The 26,988-nt window shown below is 34.9% G+C and overlaps 1 protein-coding gene across 3 annotated transcripts in view; it reads left to right on the top strand.

Annotated features, from left to right (window-relative positions):
* Nucleotides 1-18,962, top strand: part of GABRA1 (gamma-aminobutyric acid type A receptor alpha1 subunit) — a 56,026-nt gene extending 37,064 nt beyond the window's left edge. For 2 of the 3 annotated variants that reach the window (XM_010388946.2, XM_010388955.2), the window contains 4 exons: nucleotides 851-994; nucleotides 10,232-10,384; nucleotides 14,664-14,866; nucleotides 16,109-18,962. In XM_010388946.2, coding sequence (XP_010387248.1) covers nucleotides 851-994; nucleotides 10,232-10,384; nucleotides 14,664-14,866; nucleotides 16,109-16,420 — 812 coding nt within the window. In that variant the 3' untranslated portion in view covers nucleotides 16,421-18,962. The remainder of the gene's footprint in view (nucleotides 1-850; nucleotides 995-10,231; nucleotides 10,385-14,663; nucleotides 14,867-16,108) is intronic. The other variant, XM_010388939.2, reaches the window with a different exon arrangement.
* The last annotated feature ends 8,026 nt before the right edge of the window (nucleotides 18,963-26,988 follow it).

Below are 26,988 nucleotides of genomic sequence, written 5' to 3'. Positions count from 1 at the left end.
GAAGGAGAAGGAGAAGGGGAAGGGGAAGGGGAAGGGGAAGAAGAAGAAGAAGAAGAAGAAGAAGGAGAAGGAGAAGGAGAAGGAGAAGGAGAAGGAGAAGGAGAAGGAGAAGGAGAAGGAGAAGGAGAAGGAGAAGGAGAAGGAGAAGGAGAAGGAGAAGGAGAAGGAGAAGGAGAAGGAGAAGGAGAAGGAGAAGGAGAAGGAGAAGGAGAAGGAGAAGGAGAAGGAGAAGGAGAAGGAGAAGGAGAAGGAGAAGGAGAAGGAGAAGGAGAAGGAGAAGGAGAAGGAGAAGGAGAAGGAGAAGGAGAAGGAGAAGAAGCAGCAGCTTGTTAGTTTGTCTGTTGGGCAAACTCTTCCCCAAGATTTTCACATGTATCTGCCCTATATTTGTATAAATGTCACTTCCTCTGAGATGACTCTGTCTGAGCCCCTTACCTTACTTAGGATAAGTCTCCATCCCTTCATTCTCTATCCTTTCACTTGGTTGTGTATCACTCTATCACACTTATCTCTACTTGAAATCACATACGCTTGTATTGTCCCCACTGCTACAAATGCATATTCCATAAGATAAAGAACTTTTTTTCTAATGTTCGCTACTGTATCCCCAGCACAGTATTTTGTCCTTTGTAGATCCTTATAACAATTTGCTGGAAGAGTGAATAAATGACTAAAAAAAGAAATCTGAAAATGTGTTTTAGTTTTTGTAAATTAAGAGATGTGAGCTCTTCTTCCCTAGCCTGCCCTCTGGAACTACGATATAGAAAATATGAAGCTGATAAAAGGTACTAACTAAATAAGAGAATGAAGTGGTAAAATATATGGGTCATTTTCTACTCTTTCCTTTTAGATGCTTATACAAGAGCAGAAGTTGTTTATGAATGGACCAGAGAGCCAGCACGCTCAGTGGTTGTAGCAGAAGATGGATCACGTCTAAACCAGTATGATCTTCTTGGACAAACAGTAGACTCTGGAATTGTCCAGTCAAGTACAGGTAAGTATGATTTTGTTACTTCAGACATGGAGGAAGAAGCAGAAAAATATTTTGTGAGAACTCAATAAGTCATTCAGTAACACAAGTCTAGGAGAGAGAACATTTCACTAAATTGGGCATCCATTGAGCTGAGAACTAATGTAAACTTGGTAGACCTGTGACCTTGGACATGTCATTTCATGCCTCTTGACCTCTGTTTCTGTTTGTTTGTTTGTTTGCAAATTGAGAAATTGGTTACATGTGATTACTGTAGCACAGCAGGTAGCTATGTGAACTCTTAGAGATGAACATCTGGATTAAATCCTTACTCCCTGACCTTGTCAGTTGTTTGTAGTCCCCTTGCAGGATGGTTCAAGAAATACATTAAATTCACAGAGAGCACTTATCACAATTCCTGACACATAAACAGCTTTTCATAAATAACTATTTATATAGTCTAGGCTCCATTTATTACCATTAGTTAATGAATTTAGCCAAATTTGTAGCGGTGATTATTACACGTAGGACATCAAAAAGCCAATCCTTCTACAATTTCATTTGTATCTCTAACCAAGCATCTTCCACAGCTAAAGCCAACAGAGTCATAACCACATTATTGATCACTCCATGTAGGAATTAAAAGTAGATGGCATGCCATCCTTTTTAGTGTAGTAACTGATTTACTAATTCTATACTCAAAACTAGACCAGACACTATGGAAAAGCTGGACCCACATCTTTAATGTTGTTTCAAACAATAAGATAATAGTTTTGTTATTCAAGTATCCATTTTGTGCTATCTGAAATGTGATCATTAGACCAGATAATTGTAAATAAAAGCTGAACTCAAACAATTAGAAAAATATATGTCCCACAAAGCTTATTATTTACTGAAAGCTTTAACAAGGGTCCACAATTACTTTTTCAAAATTATGTCTTTCAAAATTTAAGTGGATTTTATTCACTGTCATTTGTGATTTCTAAGGAAACGTGATGTAGTAATAAATAAGAGGAGTGGCGCTAAAAAACTTCTTCCTCTGATTTCAGGCTTTATATTTGGAGCCTCACAAGCATAATACATTCAAATAATAGGTCAACCTCTCTTACTGTGATTATTAGATAAGTTCTGATTAACAGGATCTGTCTTTTGCTTGTTTTAAAGCCCGCATTGCTAGCCTAGAAGCTTAAATGTTTATGTCTTTTATTTTTTAAAAAATGGAGACTGTTTTTCTTTTTTTCTTATTTCAAATCCAAGTGACATAGTGGAAAGGTCATAGGCTTTGTAGTGAGGAAGATGTGAACTCAAGTCCTGGTCCTGTCGCTTAGAAGCCTTGTGACTTTGGGCAAGTCATTTGTTCACTTGGAAACTCTAGTATTGCCTAACTAATGATAGTCCTGTATTTTGCATTAAAGATGAAATAATATAAAATATTGCAGAGTGTTATACAGTAGGTACTCAAAATGGTAAGAGCTATTGCTGTAGTCCTGAAATATCCCAAAACATGAAAAATGCTCAAGATTTTTCCTTCTTACAACATATTATGTTGGAAAAGATAGGAAAATAAACTGTGTTCTGTGTTTACTTTTTAAAACTTGAATGTCATTATAAGCTGGATATAATGGCAGTCACTACAGACTAAATGATAGACAAGCTCAGATCTTGCTGTCATGGAACTTGAGGTCTAAGGGAAATTGAACACATAAACTATAATTATCAAAATTGGTAGTTTAAGTGCTGTGATTAGCATGTTTTTTTTTTTTTTTTTTTTTTTTTTTTTTTTTTTTTTTTTTTTTTTTTTTTTTTTTTTTTGTGATGGAAGAGACCACATCTGTCTTCTGTATCCCTATTATATTCTGTAGTAGTTGAGACATAGGAGGCATTGAACAAATATTTTGAATTAATGAATAAAAAGTGAATCCAGCCTAAGACGATCTAGGAAGGATTGTTGCAGGGGTTGCCTTTTCATTTTGTTAGTTGGAATATATTGGGGGGTAAACAATCACTCTCTAGGATCCAGGCAGATCACATAATGCACACGTAAATTTTCCTCAAGGAACTCTCCATCTATTTTTGTTAGAAAGGAAGTTGGAGAATGTTGGGAAACAATTCAAATGCAGTAGTATGCAAGCCAAAGTGCAAATATGTATGAAGTCTCAAAGGTTGCTTAGAGGAGGAAATATTCCTACTCTAGTTTTAGCTTTAACAACCTTAGTCATGTTACTATAGCCCTTTTAATGCCTGAGATCCCATGTGTTCAAAATTAGAGGCTTAGACAAAATAATGGAGGCCTTCCTCACCTTAGGCTTTCAAAGGATTCAACCTATCTACATTCTGGATACTCAGAAAAAAAAATGCAGCCATTCAATAGAATGAGAGACAGTGGCCCAACCCATTGCCACCTATGAGGGTAGACCTCATAGGCTGGGTCCATTAGAAGTAATCATTCTGTGCTAGAGCAGTAAGTTCACCTACATAAAATAAAAATTTTTTCCTGTCACCACATAGTGAATATTGGTGGGTAAGGAGAATAATGAACAAATTCTCAAATGGAAGCTCAGTTTGATGTATGTTTCAACTCCACAATAACACACTGTATTACACTTCCTCTGGGGCCACTTTAGCTCACCAAGAATCCACCTTGATAGATTTCAATAGAAAGAAACAGAGACCTTTGTGTAAGGTCTGCAGTGCTGTATTTTACATCTCTTTGTAGAACCCTGAAAGCATTAAAATAAATGACCTTGAGTACCATTACCTCCCTGTTTCTGCCAGAAGACTAGAGAATGATGGTGAGAGAGAACACACACATTGAGAATAACTAAATAAAAGGCATCTTCTTCTACTTTAAAATTCTCCCTGGAGAGAGAATCAGTCAGTCCCTTGGTAGTTTATAAAGTGCTGTCCTTTTTGCCTGCCACCAACACATGTGAAAACAAACATACAATCCTACTGACCTCTTTGAGGTCAAAATATTTTCTAAATCACTTCATTAACATAAGAGGGAAAAAGATGGAAATCCTAGCACAATATTTGAATTTCTAGTTCAGTACAAATACATTAGAGGTACAATTTCTTCCTTGGATTCTGCCATTAAATTTAGGAAAAGAATATTTAGTTAGAGCCTTAGTTTTAAGTGCACTTACTCACCTGGCAGAAAAATCCTATTTGACAGAGTATATGGCAGAGAAATAGGCAAACGGGAAAGATGATCCAGTTGGTTTTCAAATCCAATGTGTCTTTATTATTCATTTGTTTGTCCATGTATTCCTTAAATTGCTTGTTCGTTTACTCTGCCTGACACAGTGACTGGGCTTGAAGAAGAGAGATGAAAGGCACAAAACCCCTGCCCTTCAGAAGCTCTTAGTTGAGTGAGATAAACAGCTAACATGCATTGGCATTGTTCTATTCTTCATATCCAATACTCACAAAAATCCTAGAATTTAGGTAATATTATTATCCCCATTTTACAGATGGGATATATGGAGGCCCAGAGTTTAAACATTATTCCAAGGTCACACAGCTAGGAAGTGGCAGAACTAGGATTTGAACCTGGGTTGTTGACCTGCAGGGTATGTACTCTCAACTACATATCATTCCAATAACAAGCATCAGAGACACATAAGATGTGGAAGCATATTTGTTAAGAGTATGAACCCTGAAGTTCTACTACAAAGGTTTCAATGCTGGTTTTGCAACTTATTTACTGTGTGACTTTTGACAAGTCTTTTAATTTTTCTGTGTTTTTTTTTTTTTGTATATATCTTTTTCATGAGCTATTGTGAGATGGAAATAAGGAAATATATGTAAACAGCCTAGAAGAGTATCTGTTTTGTAAAATGTATGCACTAAGTGTCCGATATTACTATTAATAATAAGAGTAGGGCTGGGTGCAGTGACTCATGCCTGTAATCTCAGCACTTTGGGAAGCTGAGACAGGCAGATCAGATCACTTGAGCCCAGGTGTTCCAAACCAGCCTGGGCAATATGGAGAAATCCCATCTCTACAAAAAACTAAAAAATTATCTGACTATGGTGTTGCATGTCTGTAGTCCCAGCCACTTGGGAGGCTAAGGTGTGAGGATCACATGAACCCAGGGAGGTAGAAGCTGCACTGAGCCGAGATTGCACCACTGCACTCCAACGTGGGTGACAGAGTGAGACTCTGTCTCAAAATAATAATAATAATAATAATAATAATAATAATAATAATAATAATAAAGCTAGTATAAGGGAACTACATGATGGCATAAAGGAAGAAGAAGTCATTTCTACTTGATGTGTTGAAGGTGGCATAACCCCTTGCTTCTTCCCACTCTCACCACATTATCCTTTCTAAGTAATTCTTTAAGGAGAGCCCATGCAAAAATTACTACAGTGACTTAAGGACATGAAACATAACTTATAAAGAAAAATAAAATAATTAAATTGGTCATGAAGCATAATATCAGTGTCCAGAAAACAATAATAATGTAATACTATGCAATGTTTTAAAAACACACAATGATGACTGCAAGTTCTCCATATTTACCTAAATAAATTTGATTATACGAAAATTTGGTAAGTTTGGTGAAAAAGAAAGTTTCTTGTGAATGACTATTGTTAATCCTTAAAAGAGATGACTAAGAAACGTTGTAGGATTCTCTTTTTTGGACACAGAGTCTTCTCTGCATGAGTTGATATGATGATGATCCTGAAGGGTCAAGATAATAAGAAAAGCAACTGTCTTCTTTGACTAAGGAGTAACAATGGTGATCAGCATTCATCCAAAGCGCCAAGGGGCTTCCATTTATAAAGACTAGTACATGGTCTCCAGAGAAATAATTATAACTATAGAATGCAAGTTCTGGCAAGGGGGCGGGGGAAGGACTTCTGTGGTCATTTGGTCAAATCATTTATATTTCAAATGAGGACATGGCCCCAGCAAGGCTAAATGATCGAGAGCTATAATCAGTGTCCCCTTATCTCTATTTAGAATCTCTGAAGCAATTAAAAAACGTAACTACCACTTTCTCAATAACGTTCTTGATAGAAAAATCATTTTGCAGTGTTAGTATCCATAGATAATATCAAGTTTAGAATACTTGGAAGGAAAATGACAGCTTCACAAAGAATCAATGTTCAATACAATTTTGTTGAATGACCAAGTGGTTGATTCTCTGAGCTAGAGAGAGAATACATGTCTGTGTTTTTAATCTTCATGCTGTAAATCTCCATAGAAATCAAATTTTTAAAAAGTACTTTCACTCATATTACGTAATTTTATCTTCACATCATCCTAGGAGACAGTTAAGTTAAATACTATTATATTAATTGGACAAATCAGGAAACGGAAGCCAAATGAACCCACATAAGGTATTTACCTTCAAGTAACTAATATTTGAGAAAGCAAAGATTGAAATCCAGGTCTAAACAAACCTTTAATGCTGTTTTGGAAAATTATATTAGTTTCCTTTCTTCCACTCTCCTTAATTTTGTATTGCAATGTATCAGAAATATTGTCACATCTAATTTAAAAGCTTCCTTCAGGGTTAAATAAACTGCAAGAATATTTGAATTACAATTCTCCTAGACTGTTGAATTAGAGGAAAATAATTTGACATGCTTTGTGCATAAGCACTTGATGTCTAGACATATTATTTCAATCCAATTTAGGTGACTGGGTTTTTTGTTTTTGTTGTGTTTTTCTTTCATTTTAAAGCTATTACAATGTGATTCTGATATTGCTTCCCTTTTCTTCCTTATTTGAAAGTTTTGTGCCAACACTCTTAAAATTGTATTTAATTTAGGAAAAGGTTTCAAGACATTGGAATTTCTTCTATTTATCCTGTAATCTGTTAGGGAAAAAGTTGTTTATAAAACAAATATAATGTCAAATAATGGCTCTTCAGATCTCAAAAAATTATATTCTTTTCAGGATCTTTGCAAAAATGTCATGTTGAGAACAACAAAAGATAATGGAATGTATACACACACTCATTTTTCCGACATTATATAAAGATGAATTTTTTTTCTTTGAGCTGGTGACATTTTGCAGGCTGCAATCGAATGAATTGTTAGGAATAATAATGCACGCCCCTGAGATGGTGAAGTGTAGCATGGGTATGTCCACACAGGACTATATTTCAGTAGTGTTTGGGAAAATTGTTTGTCTACATTTTTCTAAAATCTGGATCACTTCTTTCTTTTCAAATGACCTTAAAGGTATCACTAGAGGAACACACAGAAAATAATAAGAAATTAATCTGGTAACATTCCATTTGTCCTTTAAAAGAAAGATGCTTGTGCATTTTGTTTTGATTGAGTGACTGTAAGCCTCAGTGCATCCATTTTCACTATAGGCAGGTATTAAATGCTGAGGATATGGCTGGTCATGCTACATAACCAAATAACTATTATTCTCTTTAATTAGCTTTCAATTTGGTGGGAGGGGTATGTGCAGTTAAATAACTAAAATGCAAAGTATGAGATATTATAAATATAAACAAGAGTTGTAAAGTTGAACACAGTAAGTGTGCAGTAAAGGGCAGGTGCTATTATCAATAACAATTAATAATGAGATCAGGCATAAGTACATAGATAACTTCCTGCTAGAGAAAGCAGGATATGTTATTCTACCAACACTTCTACAAATTCTGATTGAGGAGAAATGTGAAGAAAATGGAGAAACAAACTAAAAAAATTTTTTTAAAAACATTTTAACATGGTTACATGGTATCATCTTAATTAGAACCTTTATTCTTTTTTATCCCAATATTGTGCTTCTGACTATTTTGTAAACAAGAAAACTAAGGATAAGAGAGTTTAAGTGAGTTACCAAAAGCTACACAGCAGGAAAATAGCAGAGCTGGGTTTTGAAGTCAAATTCATTTGCTTCCAAAAACTAATACATTTTCTTTTATAAGACAATAATTTCTATTCCACTGAGGACTTGGTACTTGGGCTGGAACCAGCCTATAGACGAGCAAAATATTCAGCTGCAGAAGATAAGTAGAGTTTTGTAGGCCAATATATTGAGATGTTGAAGTGTTTGAAGAGACAAGAGAATTCAATGCATATTAGAGCTATGCTATGCATAGTCTTAAACACAGATTAGGAAGTTTGCTTGTTACTTTGTAGAACTGGAGTCAGTTTATACTGTCACACAAGAGAGGGGCAACTGTTTGCTACTGGCCTCTAGTGTGTAGAATCCCGGAATGCTGCTAAACATTCTACAATGAATAGGACAGCCACCTTCAATAAATGATTTTCTGTTCAAAATCGTCAATAGTGCTGAGGTTGAGAAAGCCTAATGTTGCTAGTTGGACTCCATTAAGATATTTTAAGTTAAAAAAAAGAGTGGCAGAATCGCACATGTGAAAGATCACTCTACATCAAAATTTAGGAAAAATTGGAGTTAGGATGTGACTAGAGCCAACAAGAAACAAAGAAGACACGAAGGACTGGAGGCAAACAAGATGCAGTCTACAAGGGAAATAAGCACAGTGACCATGAGGTCAGAAAAGATAGAAGCAGTGATGATGCCCAGGTGAAACTGAAATTGTGATGATCAGCTGACTCCTTCCTCTCTCTTTCCATAGCACTGTCTAACATCCAGTGATTAATTCCTGGTTTGTAGCTTGAGTGAACTGACCAATGATAGTGCCACTAGTTAAGAAAGAATCTCAGTGAAGAAGCAGCATTGCTGCATGCTGGTCATTCTTTTGCGGAAAAAGTTAGCTATGAGAGTTTTGGACAAATCTAATTGGTGGTGTCAGTGAAAAACCAGCATCTGTGGTATGAGATATTGTCTAGTCTAGTTTTGGGAATACAGAATAACTGTTAGTTATTTTGAAGATGTGGTCACTTACAGATGTAAATTTTGTAGCCATCTGCACGTCTAGATAAAGATGACACTAGAAGCAGGGGTAACTCCTTGTTACAGACAAGAGAAAGTAAGGAAGAGAGTTGAGGGCAGAATTATACCTTATTTTCTTCAGGAATCCCTACTCTTACTTTGAAGAAAAATGAGAAGAGTGGCCGAACAGATATAAAGAATTTGATAAATAATTTTTATTGAAATAATCAATGAGTGAGCAAAATAGATTAAAAATGAGATATAAAATGAAAATAGAAATCTTAAAACTGTGAAGAAGGTGTGTAGCCAGCTCCAGCTCCAAGACTGAGAAAAGGGCTTTAATTATAAAGATTAACAGGTTCTGAACAGTGGTAGTCACATGATAGGGACTGAGGTCAGAGGCACATAGGGTGAGATAAAAATGTTAGGTCAAGTAGGGAGAAGTTTGGAGAAGAGAGGAAGGAGAAAGGTGAGTTCTAAAGAGTTATGGCTTTCTTAGCCATAACACATCTGTTTCTCTCCTATCCATCCACAGATAATTAACCCTATATTCTGAGTGAATAAGGCTAAACAATTCTAAGATTTTTAACTGAGAAAGTGTAAAGCAAAAAGAGAAACAATAAGACCCTCCTGCAATTCGGGTTGTGTGGCTACTGCTTTATACCTCTAACTGAAGTCAGAATTTGGAGTATTTAGGACCTTGGAGAGCACCTAACTAGACCACTGTTTCCCACATCAGTCTAGGAACTGGGACAAACTCAAAAGCTGGTTATAAATATACAGATTTTCCTGGCCATTCAAAACCGGTTTGTAAATCTAGTTGGGATTTGAAGAACTGCATTCTTCAAAAGTTTCCCAGGTGATCCTGGAAAATAAATTCTAAGAAACAAAAGGTTCTAGCCCACTCTCCTTATTTTGTAGATCAGACCATGCTAAATTACTCATCTGATGTCAAAGAGATACTTAATGCAGTGCTGGAGCTAAAATTAAACTGTCCTGACATACACACAAAAGCTTCTTCAGTAGGTATTGTGGATCTGCTCTGTAGTGGACACACCGGAGATCTGATCTGTTTCTGACCCATTGGTCTATGTCACAGGGTTTAGCATTTTGCCTTCTCCGTCAGTTTAAGGATTGGAAAGCCAGTCCTTAAATATAAACTCAAGTTTGTTCCTTCAATATGTGATGTATTTGAATTAAGAGGTAAGAATATCTTTAAAGACTCTGGCACCTCAAGTCATTTTCCTGTGTGTTAAGTACGTTTCTTTTATTTTCCGGATAAAAACTTTTTTCTCCAAGAACTGGATGTCACATGGAGAAAGGATGTGTCTAACTCTCAGATGTTTGGTACTTATAGTAAATCTCAGAGATTACTTTTTTCCAAGGTCAAATTGCTCATCTTTCTTGTCTGTTTTACTTCTCAGGAGAATATGTTGTTATGACCACTCATTTCCACTTGAAGAGAAAGATTGGCTACTTTGTTATTCAAACATACCTGCCATGCATAATGACAGTGATTCTCTCACAAGTGTCCTTCTGGCTCAACAGAGAGTCTGTACCAGCAAGAACTGTCTTTGGTAAGTGCCAATCAAGATACATACCCAAGGAAGGGTATGGAGGACAAGGTATGTCATATCTGTTTAATCTGAAATTTAAAAAAAATTATACATTCAAATATGAAGTTCATACAACAGAAAGGTTCAAGAAATTGCCACTCTCATTATGGTATGTGGTTTTTTTAAAAAAACCTTAATTTAACTAGCATGCTATTTTAGTGTTTATGAATAGATGGTATTAATGAACAATTCTAAGATTTTTAACTGAGAAACTGTAAAGCAAAAAGAGAAACAATAAGACCCTCCTGCAATTCAGGTTGTGTGGCTACTGCTTTATACCTCTTTGATATTTGATATTTTGAGATAAAAATGAAATGAATCAGGCACAAAATGCATAATATTAAAAATACATAAATAAAAACTCAATATTTAAATAATGTATTTAGAATATATAACATGAATCACTGAGTTGTTTGAGAGGCTTAGAAAATATCAGCAGAACTACTTATTTACGTTCATAAAAAGCAGGGTTTCTTTAAGTAGGGAGAGCTAATTAATGACCATCTTATCAGTATGGGAATATGTCACTTTACCTGATGTGTGCACTTCTGTAGAGTTACATGCATTCATTTTTTCTATTATGATATTTTTAACGACCTACATGCTTCAAGTTAAGAAATATAATTGGATATTGTTTAAAGGATAAACACTCTTTTACTAATATGAAAGCTTATTTCCTTATGTATTATTTTAGAGTGTGCATTTGATATGAAAAGGTATTTCCTGCCTATATCCCAGTATACTATCTCAACTGTATTTTACAGGCTGATAAAAATGAGAGATTCCAATACAATATCTTCTAGACACAGAATGCAGTAGTGAACTGCAGACAAACCACCCCTCTCCTTACAAAAATTGCATTCTGAAGCTTAAAATTGAATAATCATAAAATCAAATGCTTTTATACTAGGCACTATTCTATACGATTAGCCTATGTTACTTAACCATAAAACAAATTCTATCTGCCGTTATTATTTCCGGTTTTAAAAGTGAAATCTAAGAAACAACAGATTAAATAATCTGCCCATAGTTAGGAGCTATTAGATGGAGCTAGGACTAAGACCCTAGCATTTAGCTCTGGAGTGTGTTCGCCTAATAACAATGCTGTGTCATCACCTCTGAGCTATCCTGCTGCAATGAAAATAATTGAAATGGGAGTGTTGTGGTTAACTTCATTTGGAAATCACAACTACATATTTATTGGTTAAAGGTGCAATTATCAAGGTTCATTCCACAAATATCAACTAGGCACCTGCTGTTTTTAAGAGCTGTGCTAAAGGATAAAAGCCTTAAGAAGCTTATACTCTAAACTGAGGATTATTCACCTGAAGAAATTCCTATGATATCATCTTTCAATAATATGTAGTGTATGAAAAATCAGTTATCTCAGAAAAAAAAACAGGACTCTGCTACAAGTACCAGAAACGTGTATTTTCTTCTGAACTTGGCAATATGCTTCTAGATTGGCAAACACCAAGTCATTGCTCTGACAATAGCCTAAGCATATAGCTAAATTAATATTCAGAATAATTGCAGCTGCAGAACAAAAGAACAGTTCATTGCATACTCATTCTTTCCCATTACCACGTGTCAATATGAACTAGCAATGAAGTCGCTGAAGACTAAGTCTTGTTAAGATGCTTATATCTGTGTGAGTATGCCTTTTTCTCACTAGGAAATTAAAAAAAATAAACGCAGGACATATTTATGTTTTGTTTTATTTTAGTTTTGTAGTCTGAGTACAACACTATATTGAAAAAGGTTATTTTAAAAGGTGATATTCCCCTTCCCACACCAACAAATTCTACTCTTTTGAGTAGAATTTCAGCAATCTTATACCTCAACAGACTCATGGCCTTTGATGAACATAACTATATGTTCGTAAACTTAGTTGTGACAAGTATTTTTGTGTTTCAAGTTTCCTGTTTCTAATATTTTAAGTTCACTAGAGTCACGAATACAATTTTCTAGACTTTTCACCTTTTAACATTTATTTTATACACGTTTCTATGCTTTTTAGTTTGAACTGAGCACATTTTTTTTTCTGAGCTCTGTGAGATGCCTAGAAGGATCATGTAGATTTAAAAAGAAAAAAAGAACCAACCAAGCAAAAGTTGTACTTGTTAGTATAACCATTTATTAAAAGACATCCAGAATGAAACAAGGTTGCAGTCTATCTTACGCCTTAAAAGACCATATTCTTGGTTTTCCATGCTGTCTCTCATTTGAAGGCAATGTGGTCACTTAATTTTGCTGCCAAATACATCCAAGTTTGAGATTCAGTCTCACCACCTACCAGCTGTATGGCATTGGCAAATTTACTTCCTCTTATGGAGCTTCAGTTGTCTGTTAAATCAAAGTACAAGGAAAGTAAAGTAATGCTGTTTTTTTAAAAGTGAGACAACTAAAATAAAATATATACATTGTCAGGTTCGGTACTTGAAACTTAAAACTGTTCAACAAATCTATATTCTTTCTCTTTTCCTATAGCAGGAATTGTATTTTCCTATGGCACAAATTGTATCTTTGTGTTAATCTTCTTAACTGCTCTTAATTTATGGACACATTTGGTTTAAAAATACCCATTCCCACATTACTTCTGACAGCTGACTACATAAACGAAATTTATTTGAAAAAATTGAATTTATTGTAGCAGAGATTTATCAAAAAAGACTAAAGTTGTCAATTATAATAGTCATTAGTTTTGCCCTTATTATCAGGCTGAGTGCTAAACACTTCATTGCATTGCCTTACTTCATATTCATAGTAGCCCTCCGAGTTAAACTTATTAAATCAACTTACAAGAAAAAAATTTGATAAACCCCAGCAGCTCAGGATTTTAAGGCAATTTTCTCAAGGTCATTCAGCAGTTACAGAACAGGGATTTGAAACTCGGTTGCCCTGAATTTTAATTACCCCAATATTTGCTAAAGTTAATATTGACAGGTAAATTCAGGAGCCTGAATTTACATGTCATTGCATTTAATCCTCATGATAGTCTTTTGAGTGAGTGAGCAAAAATGTCCTTCTCCTAGAATTTCAACAATGGTATAGACACTGGAGAGAATGAAAGACAAGTCATCCCTTTTACAGATATGGGGACAGAGATTCCTACAAGTTAAATCACTTAGCAGAGGTCATAGAGCTAAGTGGTAGGGCTGAGACTAGTCACTGGAAGAGGTTAGAATTATTTCTACAATATGTGGCCTGATCCACCCTGAATGGGTAACTGTGAACTGTTTTTTAAACATTTTCAAATGGTTTAAAGGGAACCTGACAGCATTATACTTTTGTACTGAGTATAGTGCATTACATATAGTAGGTTGACAGTATTTGGTAAGTGAACGTTAGAGGGTATCATCTTTCTCATACTAACTTATATAATTGTGCAAGTAAACCAAAATGGGCTAACTTGAAAACTTCTTTGAATAGAGGACATTTTAATCACTACGGGTGGATTTGCAGAGTAGGAAAGATAAGGCAGCCTTATCAGAAAGAAAAAAAGATTGTAACATTTGAACAATTGTGTTCAAATGTTGGTACTGCTACTTCTTAGCTGTGTATTCTCTAGCAAGTTACATAAACTATATTATATATATGTGTGTATATATATGTGAGTGTGTGTATATGTGTATGTATATGAGACACACATGTCTCTATATATGTCAGATTTAGGAATTTCTTTAAAAGTGTAGTTATTTTTGAATCAGGAAAGGTAGTGTAAAACCATGAGTCAATAATGTGGCAATTATCCCCAAATTGTTCAATTATCTATAAATTATCAAAAAGTTATTGGCTTTCTGTTTTATATATTTGGGGTACATAGAATATTAAACAGAGCTGAGTATCCAGAAGTTGCTTATGGATCACAGGCAGTGAAGATCTGTGATTTCTATATCAAGAACTGGGTTCAGTGAGGAATATTATTTCTTGCCTTACCCAGGACACCCATGTTCAAATTCCTAATTTAAAGGAACTTACTATCTTCTTAACAGCACCTCGATAGCAGAGAATTTTATTCCTACAAGATATCTTCCTCAGTGCTGCCATTCCATGAATCACAGACTACACTGGAGTTAAATTAAGACTCATCAATTCCAAACCAAAATAAGATGATCTAGAAACCAAATTCTGTGATGATACTGTTGATTTCCTTTTGTTCAAGTAGGCTTTCCTATCATGGTGAAATTTCATAGTATGAACTGGCATCACATATGGTTCCCCCCCCCCCCCCTTACAGGAGTAACAACTGTGCTCACCATGACAACGCTAAGCATCAGTGCCAGAAACTCCCTCCCTAAGGTGGCTTATGCAACAGCTATGGATTGGTTTATTGCAGTGTGCTATGCCTTTGTGTTCTCAGCTCTGATTGAGTTTGCCACAGTAAACTATTTCACCAAGAGAGGTTATGCATGGGATGGCAAAAGTGTGGTTCCAGAAAAGGTAAATGCTTTAATAGTCACTGTAGTACATCACTATTATGTCTCTTTAAACCTATGAAATGATATGTTTGGGTCTGTGGTCTTGGAGGGAGTATGCAAAATAATAAGGATTCTTTTTTTCTTATGTCATAAACAATTAAGTGCCATGATAATTTCGTTATTGCTAAAGGGAGAGGTCATTCAGGTGAATAGATGTATAAAGTGGAGGAGATAAAGGAGAGACAGTAAGGCGAACATTTCTAGTCAAATATGCTTTCCTGTGGTTTCTCTTGATTTGAGAACAGTTTTGATAAACCTAATATTAGGAGCAAATAAACTTACTCAAATCCTTTATTTACCAAGTGCATTATAATTTTGTAACTTGAAAGTTATATTCTTTTGGTTATTTTCTGAGCCCAATCATTTGGTCATAAATGTGTAACCATAATGACTCAATTAAATTAAGTTTGCCACATGAACCATCCCTAGTTCTCTGCAAAGTCAAGGGTAGGCACATTTTCTCTTTCCAAAATAGATATATGCTTTAGGGATCATAACACACAGAAATTACCAAGAAATGCCTCATGGTAGAAAATGTTCAAGTTGAGAATACTGTTGCTTCCCTCAATTAGAACCTATTACACAGTATGGATTTTATGTCACAGCTTGGGAGGATAACTCTATTTGTAGGGTTTGAAGAACAAGCATGTCAAAATGCAAGTAAACTTTGGGATACTATGATGAAGAGCAAAGACAGAGACAAACAGATTTTAAGATGTTTAGAAATAATCTAGAAGGAGTCACTTGACAGCAGCTTTTCTGAAACTTGGTTCTACCGAATATTAGTTTCTTAAGATACTCCCTGAAAATTCAGTTCTATGTTGATGCCCTCTTGAATAGTACTACATACTGTATTTCCTAGTCACAGCATATTAAAGGGGCTTAGAAGTTCTACAGTAAATAAATTGGTTTAACTGTGTTTATCCCATAGCTACACAAATGCATTAGATAAGAAAATCTTCTGTAGTGGTAAAATTGACCATATTTAATAAAATCTAAGGTGCTGCACTTCTTGATGGCAAAAGGCTATTAAATACTGTCTGCATTTTTAATTTATTGTAATAAGACAGGCATACATTATGTTTTTAAATTCTTAAATAAGGCACAGATTTAGGTTGCAAAATTAGGGCCACCTTGCTTAGCAACTTATACTTTTGCTTCTCACTGTTTACTAAACAAAATGCATTACTCTTTCTTTCTACAGCCAAAGAAAGTAAAGGATCCTCTTATTAAGAAAAACAACACTTATGCTCCAACAGCAACCAGCTACACCCCTAATCTGGCCAGGGGTGACCCAGGCTTAGCCACCATTGCTAAAAGTGCAACCATAGAACCCAAAGAGGTCAAGCCCGAAACAAAACCACCAGAACCCAAGAAAACCTTTAACAGTGTCAGCAAAATTGACCGACTGTCAAGAATAGCCTTCCCGCTGCTATTTGGAATCTTTAACTTAGTCTACTGGGCTACGTATTTAAACAGAGAGCCTCAGCTAAAAGCCCCCACACCACATCAATAGATCTTTTACTCACATTCTGTTGTTCAGTCCTCTGCACTGGGAATTTATTTATGTTCTCAACGCAGTGATTCCCATCTGCTTTATTGCCTCTGTCTTAAAGAATTTGAAAGTTTCCTTATTTTCATAATTCATTTAAGAACAAGAGACCCCTGTCTGGCAGTCTGGAGCAAAGCAGACTATGCAGCTTGGAGACAGGATTCTGACAGAGCAAGTGAAAGAGTAAAGTCATGTCAGAAGGAGACAGAATGAGAGAGAAAAGAGGGGCAAGACGGTTCAAAGATACAAGAAAAAGTAGAAAAACAAAATTAACACTTAACTATAACCCCTAGGTCATTTGTAGATATATATTTCCAAATATTCAAAAAAAGATACTGTATATGTCAAAAATATTTTTATGTGAAGGTGTTTAAAAGGATAAATTGTAAATGTTTCATGAAGAAAAATCTTTAAAAAATCTATGTCTTTATTACACTATGGTGTGCTTGTGTTTTTGTTTTGCTTTTTAAACTGATGTATAGCTTTAACATTTTGTTTCCAAAGCTGAAGATCCCCATTATTTCTCTCTGAAAAAAAAAAAAAAAAATGCCTAACGCATTATTTTGTCATAAAATGCTCTTTTAAAATTCATGTAACTTTCATAGGCAAAGGTGCGGTTGCTCATTGTAGAGCACATTTAGTCCAATGAAGATAAATGCTTTAAATAGGTTTCTTCACTTTCATCTGAGCTTTTACCACTAGACTCAAGGAAGAATAATTTTAACAGACATGTATACTCAATAGAAACTAAACTAAAATAATTTTAAAATGTTCCCTTTTTCACCCTATTTTCAGATAGCACATGAGCCCAATACTCACTTAATTCTTGTTATGAAGATGTTTTTAGAGGGGCAAAAATATTTTGCAGGCTCTGGAATTGTTGAATGTATTCTTTTATATAACTACATTAAAAGCTTTAGATTGAAATTTATGACTAGCAAACAAAAAATAGAATATATAAAAGATATATGTAAATATACAGCATGAGATTGTACATTTTTTACTTTTTTAAAATTGTGTTCTTAAAATATTGTGTAAGAATCACTGCTCTTAGCTGTTAGAATGTTGTTAAATGCTGTGGAAATACTTTTAGAACCTGCATTTAAGAACAGAACAGCAAGTAGGAACCACATGGAACTTAAAACATATGGGTATGAAGTCCACTTACATAGACAAAACTTATAATTTCCAAACTGTTGTCTAGTATACAGTGATCAGTTGCTATCTGTTCAAGTCATGCCATACATTTCCCTATTTTAGGCTATTGTAATATAGAAAGAAAATGGGAAGCATTAGTTGGAACTAGAAAATGAACTGTATATTATGCTATATTTGCTAACACCAACTATTTCAATAAGTGTTGTACCATATGTAGCATTAAATATAAAATACATAAAATAATGTACAGAAAATAGCTTTTATTGAGTAATATTATTACATTTCATTTATACTGTAGCAATATATTTGTAGGTATACTATGTAAGGGCTTTAAATAAAAGAGGTCCATTAATACTTCCTTATAAAAATTCTAGCCTGTTTCATTACTGCCCAGATGTTTTAGAGATACATATTTATGCAGAAGGTATTTTTGAAGTCTCCTTTTGTCTGATAGAGTTTAAAAGATATTTAAATTTAGTGTTCAGAATCCACAAGTCACGGTCTAAACACACTTAGAATACTACAGCATAAACCTGTTAGCATTATTGCCAAGTAAGACAGTTGGGATCCAAACCCAAGTTTTGAGCAATGATTTTCTCAAAAAGCTGCTATCCAATGATACAGGAAAACACACCGTGTTTTCCTAAACACACTTTTCTTTTTACATGTGCTTCATTGTTTGATTTGGTCCTGCCTAAATTTCACAAGCTAGGCCAATGAAGGCTGAATCAAAGACATTTCATCCACCAATATCATGTGTAGATATTGTGTATAGAAAATAAAATAAATTATGGCTCTAACTTCTGTGTTGCTGTTTATCTTGTTATTTTTCGGCGTTATCCTAATGTGTTTATTGAGAGCATTTTACTTTCCAGACTTCTCATGGCTAACTTTTGGTCTGTATTTTGCTCCTTAGATGTGAATATTTCTTATTAGTCTGCTTCCTGCTATGCAATGACTGCATTTCTATCATTTCTCAGTTTGTTAGTATATGTGGATAGTATTCTACTGTATAAATGATTGCAAAGTTTATCAAAAACAAATTATTCTATGTAGCTTTTCTACAGTGCTTTGCTAAACCATGTAGTACTAGTTAAGTCTTCCTTGAAAATAAAGATACACTCTTATGGGGGACAGTTCCTGTTTACTCCCAGGAAATTTTTTTAAAAGATGACACTGAATGTTTATTGCACTTTAGTGCAGTGAAGTGGCAATAAAACCTAACATGAATCAAAGGTTGTTTATGGCAGATGCATGTGTTGCTTTACGGAGTTTAGCAAAAGCTCTTAATTTTATGTCATACTGTATTCTACTACAATAATAAAGCTAACATTATTCAATAATAAAATGGAATACTTGACTTTCTTTTCATGTTTTGAAAGGACTTTTCATTGCTCTGCTTTAATGCATTTTTACATTAGAAGCACCTAAAAGTACCAACTGCTAGTAGAAATCTAGACCACTAGAAAGATACTAAAAAATATTAATAGTATGATCCTAAACTATGATTTAGAAAAATTAACATGGCACAAGTATACATATGTAACAAACCTGCACGTTATGCACATGTACCCTAGAACTTAAAGTATAATAAATAATAATAATAATAATAATAATAATAATAATAATAATAAAAAGAGGCTGCAGTGAGACTGTAAAGTACAGGAAAAATTCACATTCCCTATGGATACATGAGGAGGCAGTACGTTTTCTCTATCTCTAATCTTAAATAAAAATATTAAAAAGAAAAAAGAAAAATTATTTATAATATAAAAATGAATTAAACACCAGGTTTCTGGTATTACTGGTAGCACTTTGAAATTTATGAAATATAAACATAAGAGAATGAAAATGCTGAAATGATAATGGAATTTGCTAATATGTATTGATAGTATAGGAAATTCATTTTCCATTGTATCCTGAGACACTGATTTAATTGTTTTGAGGTTGCATCTGATCATTGTCATTTTATGAGCTGTCCTGGTGACTCTCAGTATGTAGCCAAAGTTGTTACATCATTAATACTTTTCATTTTAACTTAAATTCCTTAAGGTTTCCATAATCAGCCACATCAAGGTAAAGAAATACTTACAATCACACAAAAGACAATAGAAAAATCATTTCAATGATAGGCATAAAACCATAATTGGTTTCTACACACCAGACCACATGAGACAAAATTTCTGTTTTAGATGATGGTCTTGCCAGAACAACATAAATTGTATCTTAACAAATAAAACCTACATATTCCCTAGTAATGACTCACAACTTTATAAAAACTCACAATTAAAAATCCTCCAACAGAATGATTTATTCAAATAAAACTGTCAACATAAACTAACTGAACCATCACATTTGTTGATTTCTGGGTTCTCATAAAAAAGAATGCAGTGAATGATGACTATTTTGGCTATCAAACCAAATTCATGTCAAGGCTCGCCACATAATTCTCAAAGAAATCACAATAAGAAAGGGCTTGGCATTATTGCTGACCATCTGTTTGAAATTCATTGTACCAGTTAGTTATAACCTTCTGTTGGAGTTTACTGATATCTATCCAGCTCTTATGACCAGCAATAATAAACATCTAACTTGACTATATTATACTCACAATTCAGCAAAATAGTTTAACTTCGAATGTTGATTGAATTTAATTTAACTAAATTCTACTAACATTTGCTGAGTATTTTCCCTAGACTAAATACTGTACTTGATGATGGGGATGTAGATGTAAATATGGCCATTTTCCTTGCAAAAATAATGGTTATGTTGGGGAAGGAAAACAATCAAACATAATAAAATAAGTATTATGATAAAGTAGAGGATGCTAACCAGTATGTAAAAGAAGTGCCTTGCCACTTTTCATAAGGCTAGCAAACTGGATTTGTAGAAACTAATGATGTTCAAGTTGAAACTTGAAGTATAAGAGAAATTGAAACCATCCTGTACCTGGACTATGAATGAGTGGACTTTGGATCTAATGCCAATTTTGTGAGTCGTTAGCCATTAAACCACAAACTAAACATTTGAAACCTCTAAGATCCCTCTAGCTACTGGGATAGATACTGAGTTTGGCAGAGATGAAGATGACAATATAATCTTGGAAAGCTCAAAAGTTCATAGAGATTCAGAATGAATCTAAAATTAGAACACTTCCTGTATTACATATAATTACTGAAAAATGTGCAAGTATAGGAGACTTACCTGGGGAGTAGTATGAGGGAAGACTAACACTAACACTTTTAAATGAAAGTGTTAGTCCAGCTAGCTTTTGTTTTGCTTTAGCAATATAAACTTTATTTTTTCAATACAAGCTCCTTCAATTTAAGACACCTCTGTAAGCAATGATACCAGCCATTCAGTCCATCCCTAAATAACTGAGGCTCCTGGGAATGTAACCATGTAAATGCAGTGTTTTTTACATTAGTTGAAGACAATGAGTGTCCTTTAAAAATTGTTAAGACCAGAAAACAAAAAATGTCAGAAAGACAAATCAGGACTGTAATGATTTCCGATCAAAACTCTTGGAAAATTGCCCTAGTTTGATGAGAGACCCGAGCAGCATTGTTGGGGTGGAGAAGGACTCTCTGGTGAAGCTTTCCTGGCATTTTTCTGCAAAAGTCTTGGCTAACTTTTTCAAAATACTCCCATATAAGCAGATGTTGTCATTCCTCGACCTTCCAGAAAATCAACAAACACATTGCTTTGAGTGTTGCAAAAAATTGTTGTCATGACCTTTGCCCTTGACCAGTCCACTTTTGCTTTGGTTGGACCACTTCGATATCTTGGTAGCATTGTTTTCAGGATTGTACTGCTAGAGTCCATTCCATCTTCTGTTACAATTCCTAGAAGAAATGCTTCAGGATCTTGGTCACATTTATTTAAATTTCCTCTGAAAGATTTGCTCTTGTCTGCAACTGATCTGCGCATAATAGTTTTGGTACCTAGTAAGTGGAAACTTTGCTCAACTTTAATTTTAGGTAAAATTGTGTAAGTTGAACCAGTAGAAATGTCTATGGTGTTGGCTCTTTGTTCTGCTGTTGATTGTTAGTTGTCTTCAGTTAGAGCATGAACAAGATTAAAAATTTTATATTTGCAAATTGATGGAGGTGGTCTGCTGCTATGAGCTTCATCTTCAACATTATCTTGGCCCTTCTTAAAAATAGTGATCCATTTGTGAAGTGTCTGTTCATATCCTTTGCCCACTTTTTGATGAGCTTGTGTGTTTTTTTCTTGCAAATTTGTTTAAGTTCTTTGTAGATTCTGGATATTAGCCCTTTGTCAGATGGGTGGATTGCAAAAATTTTCTCCCATTCTGCATGTTACCTGTTCACGCTGATGGTAGTTTCTTTTGCTGTGCAGAAGCTATTTATTTTAATTAGATCCCGTTGGTCTATTCTGGCTTTTGTTGCCATTGCTTTTGGTGTTTTAGTCATGAAGCCTTTGCCCATGCCTATGTCCTGAATGGTATTGCCTAGGTTTTCTTTAGTTTTTATGGTTTTACGTCTTATGTTAAGTCTTTAATCCATCTTGAGTTGATGTTTGTATAAAGTGTAAGGAAGGGATCCAGTTCCAGTTTTCTACAGATGGCTAGCCAGTTTTCCCAGCACCATTTATTAAATAGGGAATCCTTTCCACATTGGTTGTTTTTGTCAGATTTATCAACGATCAGATGGTTGTAGATGTGTGGTGTTATTTCTGAGGCCTCTGTTCTGTTCCATTGGTCTATATACCTGTTTTGGTACAAGTACCATGCTATTTTGGTTACTGTAGCCTTATTCTATAGTCTGAAGTCAGGTAGTGTGATGCCTCCAGCTTTGTTCTTTTTGCTTAGGACTGTCTTGGCTATGCAGGCTCTTTTTTGGTTCCATATGAACTTTAAAGTTTTTTTTTTTCCTATTCTGTGAAGAAAGTCATTGGTAGCTTGATGGGGATGGCATTGAATCTACAAATTACCTTGGGCAGTATGGCCATTTTCACGATATTGATTCTTCCTATCCATGAGCATGGAATATTCTTCCATTTGTTTAAGTCCTCTTTTATTTTGTTGAGCAGAGGTTTGTAGTTCTCCTTGAAGAGGTCCTTCACATCCCTTGTATGTTGAATTCCTAGGTATTTTATTCTCTTTGTAGCAATTGTGAATGGGAGTTCACTCATGATTGGGCCCTCTGTCTGTTATTGGTGTATAGAAATGCTTGTGATTTTTGCACACTGATTTTGTATTTTGATACTTTGCTGAAGTTGCTTATCAGCTTAAGAAGATTTTGGGCTCAGACGATGGGATTTTCTAAATATACAATCATGTCATCTGTGAACAGAGACAATTTGACTTCCTCTTTTCCTAACTTAATACCCTTTATTTCTTTCTCTTGCCTGATTTCCCTGGCCAGAACTTCCAACACTATGTTGAATAGTAGTGAGAGAGGGCATCCTTGACTTGTGCTGGTTTTCAAAGGGAATGCTTCCAATTTTTGCCCATTCAGTATGACATTGGATGTGGGTTTGTCGTAAGTAGCTCTTATTATTTTGAGATACATTCCATCAATACCTAGTTTATTGAGAGTTTTTAGAACGAAGGGCTGTTGAATTTTGTCTAAGGCCTTTTCTGCATCTATTGAGACAATCATGTGGCTTTTGTCCTTGGTTCTGTTTATGTGATGGATTACATTTATTGATTTGTGTATATTGAACCAGCCTTGCATCCCAGGGATGAACCCGAATTGATCGTGGTGGATAAGCTTTTTGATGTGCTGCTGGATTCGGTTTGCCAGTATTTTATTGAGGATTTTTGCATCTATGTTCATCAGGGATATTGGTCTAAAATTTTCTTTTTCTGTTGTGTCTCTGCCAGGCTTTGGTATCAGAATTATGCTGGCCTCATAAAATGAGTTAGGGAGAAGTCTCTCTTTTTCTATTAATTGCAATAGTTTCAGAAGGAGTGGTACCAGCTCCTCTTTGTACCTCTGTTCGAATTAGGCTGTGAATCTGTCTGATCCTGGACTTTTTTTCGTTGGTAGGCTATTCATTATTGCCTCAATTTCAGAGCCTGTTATTGGCCTATTCAGAGATCCAACTTTTTCCTGGTTTAGTCTTGGGGGTGTTTATTTGTCCAGGAATGTATCCATTTCTTCTAGATTTGATTCTTCTCTCTTTTCTTCTTTATTAGTCTTGCTAGCGGTCTATCAATTTCGTTAATCTTTTCAAAAAACCAGCTCCTGGATTCATTGATTTTTTTTGAAGCGTTGTGTGTGTGTGTGTGTGTGTGTGTGTGTGTGTGTGTGTGTGTCTATCTCCTTCAGTTCTGCTTTGGTCTTATTTATTTCTTGTCTTCTGTTAGCTTTTGAATTAGTTTGCTCTTGCTTCTCTAATTATTTTAATTGTGATGTTAGGGTGTCGATTTTAGATCTTTCCTGCTTTCTCTTGTAGGCATTTAGTGCTATAAATTTCCTTCTACATACTGCTTTGAATGTGTCCCAGAGATTCTGGTACGTCGTGTCTTTGTTTGCATTGGTTTCAAAGAACATCTTTATTTCTGCATTTATGCAGAAAACAGACACATGAAAAGATGCTTATCAGAGAAATGCAAATCAAAACCATGATGAGATACCACCTCTTGCTCGATAGAATGGCGATCATTAAAAAGTCAGGAAGCAACAGATGCTGAAGAGGATGTGGGGAAATAGGAATGCTTTTACACTGTTGGTGGGAGTGTAAATTAGTTCAACCATTGTGGAAGACAGTGTGGTGATTCCTCAAGGATCTAGAACCAGAAATACCATTTTCCCCATGATCCCATTACTGGGTATATACCCAAGGGATTTTAAATCATGCATCTATAAAGACACATGCACATGTATGTTTACTGTGGCACTATTCACAATAGCAAAGACTTGAAACCAACCCAAATGTCCATCAGTGTTAGACCGGATTAAGAAAATGTGGCACATATACACCATGGCATACTATGCAGCCATAAAATAGGATGAGTTCATGTCCTGTGCAGGAACATGGATGAAGCTGGAAACCATCATTCTCAGCGAACTATCACAAGGACAGAAAACCAAACACTGCATGTTCTCACTCATAGGTGGGAACTGAACAATGAGTACACTAGGGCACAGGGTGGTGAACATCACACACTGGGGCCTGTCGGGGGGTGGGGGGCTGGAGGAGGGATAGCATTAGGAGAAATACCTAATGTAAATGATGAATTGATGGGTGCAGCAAACCACCAAGGCACATGTATACCTATGTAACAAACCTGCACATTGTGCACATGTACCCTAGAACTTAAAGTATAAAATAATTTTAAAAAAATAGTTATCCATTTGTGAAGTGCTACTGATTTCTTTGGGATATTGTCCCCATAAAATTTCTGTAATGTATCAGTGATTTCACCATTCTTCCACACAAGCTTCACCATAAATCTGATGTCTGTTCTTCCTTCAATTTTAGCACAATTGATGCTATCCTTGGTGCCTCCAACTAGATCCAGAAACAGAATTTTCAACATAGATTTCAGATCCAGATTTTAAAAACTGGAACAGCTTGCTTAATTTTCCCACAAAATCAGTCTTATTCTCAGTAATACATTGAGATATTTATCACTGAGATGTCCCGTTTCCTTCAGCAAAATGTTTTTAATTTTTAAAAATTTTTTTAAATTTAAATTTTATTTTATTTTCCATTAAAGTACTCTACTACCAAGTTCCAACAGATGACTCAACTGGTTCTTTATAAACAAAAGACAACCCAACAAGAACATAGACTTACATTTTTCAAAGGAAGTAAGAATGTATCTTCTTTCCTTGAAGAAGGATGGGGGCTGACAGAGATTCTTTGCTTGACTAAATTGTCATCAGGTTCATGAGCCTTCCTCTAGGCCCATCAGTGCACTTCCTTGTAAGAACTAGATTTAACAAAGAACACTGCAAAATCAGTTTATTAACAAAGAACACTGCTAAGTAAATTTAAAGAACTCTAACCCTTGACATATCTTATCAGGTTTCTAAACCTCCACCGTCTCCCATGTCTGATCACCCTGGCCTGTATTCAGCAATAATCCAGTTCAGTTGGCTTAGCAAGACTTCCCCTTTCTCCCAATACTTCCTTTTAGCAATTTCCATCCTCTGACCCCATCCAGCTTCTTGGCTGCAAACCCTCATTGATCCATGCTATGTTTAGAGTTGAGCCCAGCCTCTCACTCCCACTGCAAGACTCCAAGACAGTGGTCCCTACAACTGTCGTGATAGTGCTGAATAAAGTCTGCCTTACCATGCTTCAAGCTAGGATTTGAAGGATGGTTAGACACTTATCAGACACTTTGGTGATGGAGATGGCAGCTGGTGATAAGAAATAGATCCTTTATGAAAAGATAATGTTAACCAACCTAGGTGTACAGCAAAAAGTGAATTGATAAAGAAAATGTGACATAAATACAACGTCAGAATAGTATTTTATTTTTTCTTAGAAGGGAATTTTTTCCTTTATGAAAACATCAATAATCCCAGGAACATTGTGTTACATGAAATAAGCCAGGCACAGAAAGACAAATACCACATGATCTTACTTGTATGTGAAACCTACAAAAGTTGAACTCATCGAAGTAGAGGGTAAATGATGGTTACCAGGAGCTCGGGGGTGGATGTGGTTGGGGAGATGTTGGCCAAGTGAATATAAACTTTCAGTTAGTTACAAAAAATAAATTCAAGAGATTTATTGTACAATGTGGTGACAACAGTTAATTAACAGTGTATTGTATTCTTGAAAAAATGATGAGAGGAGTTTTAAATATTCTTACCGCAAAAAATGATATGTGAGGTAACACCTATGTTAATTAGCTCAATTTAGCCATTGTATACATATCCATAATATATATATATTTCAAAAAACAACATACTGTACATAAGTATATACAATTTTATTTCTATTAAACATAATTTTTAAAAAGGATATAACTTAAAATATTAAACACAAAACAAATAAAAACAATGAAACAAGAAAACATCAAAGGAATTAAAAGCGGTACACTGGAAAAATTCTACTTAACCGACAAGAAATAATAAAACAAGACTAGAAGACTACAAAAGAATTAGACACATAGAAAGCGAATAGACTGTCACCTTGTAGCATATACAAAAATAAGTCAAATTAAATCATAGATGTAAATGTAAGCACCCAAACTACAAACTTTCCAGAAGAAAACATGAGGGGAAATCTTCATGATTTGAGGTTAGCCAACAGTTTCTGGACACACTAAAATCAAAATCTATAAAAGAATGGTCATGGTTAAATTATACTTCAGCAAAATTAAAAACACTGGTGCTTCTAACGACCACATTGGAACATTAAAAATAACACAATCTGATAGAAAA

This window comes from Rhinopithecus roxellana, chromosome 3 (genome assembly GCF_007565055.1).
Source record: "Rhinopithecus roxellana isolate Shanxi Qingling chromosome 3, ASM756505v1, whole genome shotgun sequence".
In the NCBI taxonomy this organism is placed as follows: Eukaryota; Metazoa; Chordata; class Mammalia; order Primates; family Cercopithecidae; genus Rhinopithecus; species Rhinopithecus roxellana.
The sequence above is the reverse complement of the archived record's forward strand: the minus strand, read 5'-3'. Positions and strand labels throughout refer to the sequence as shown.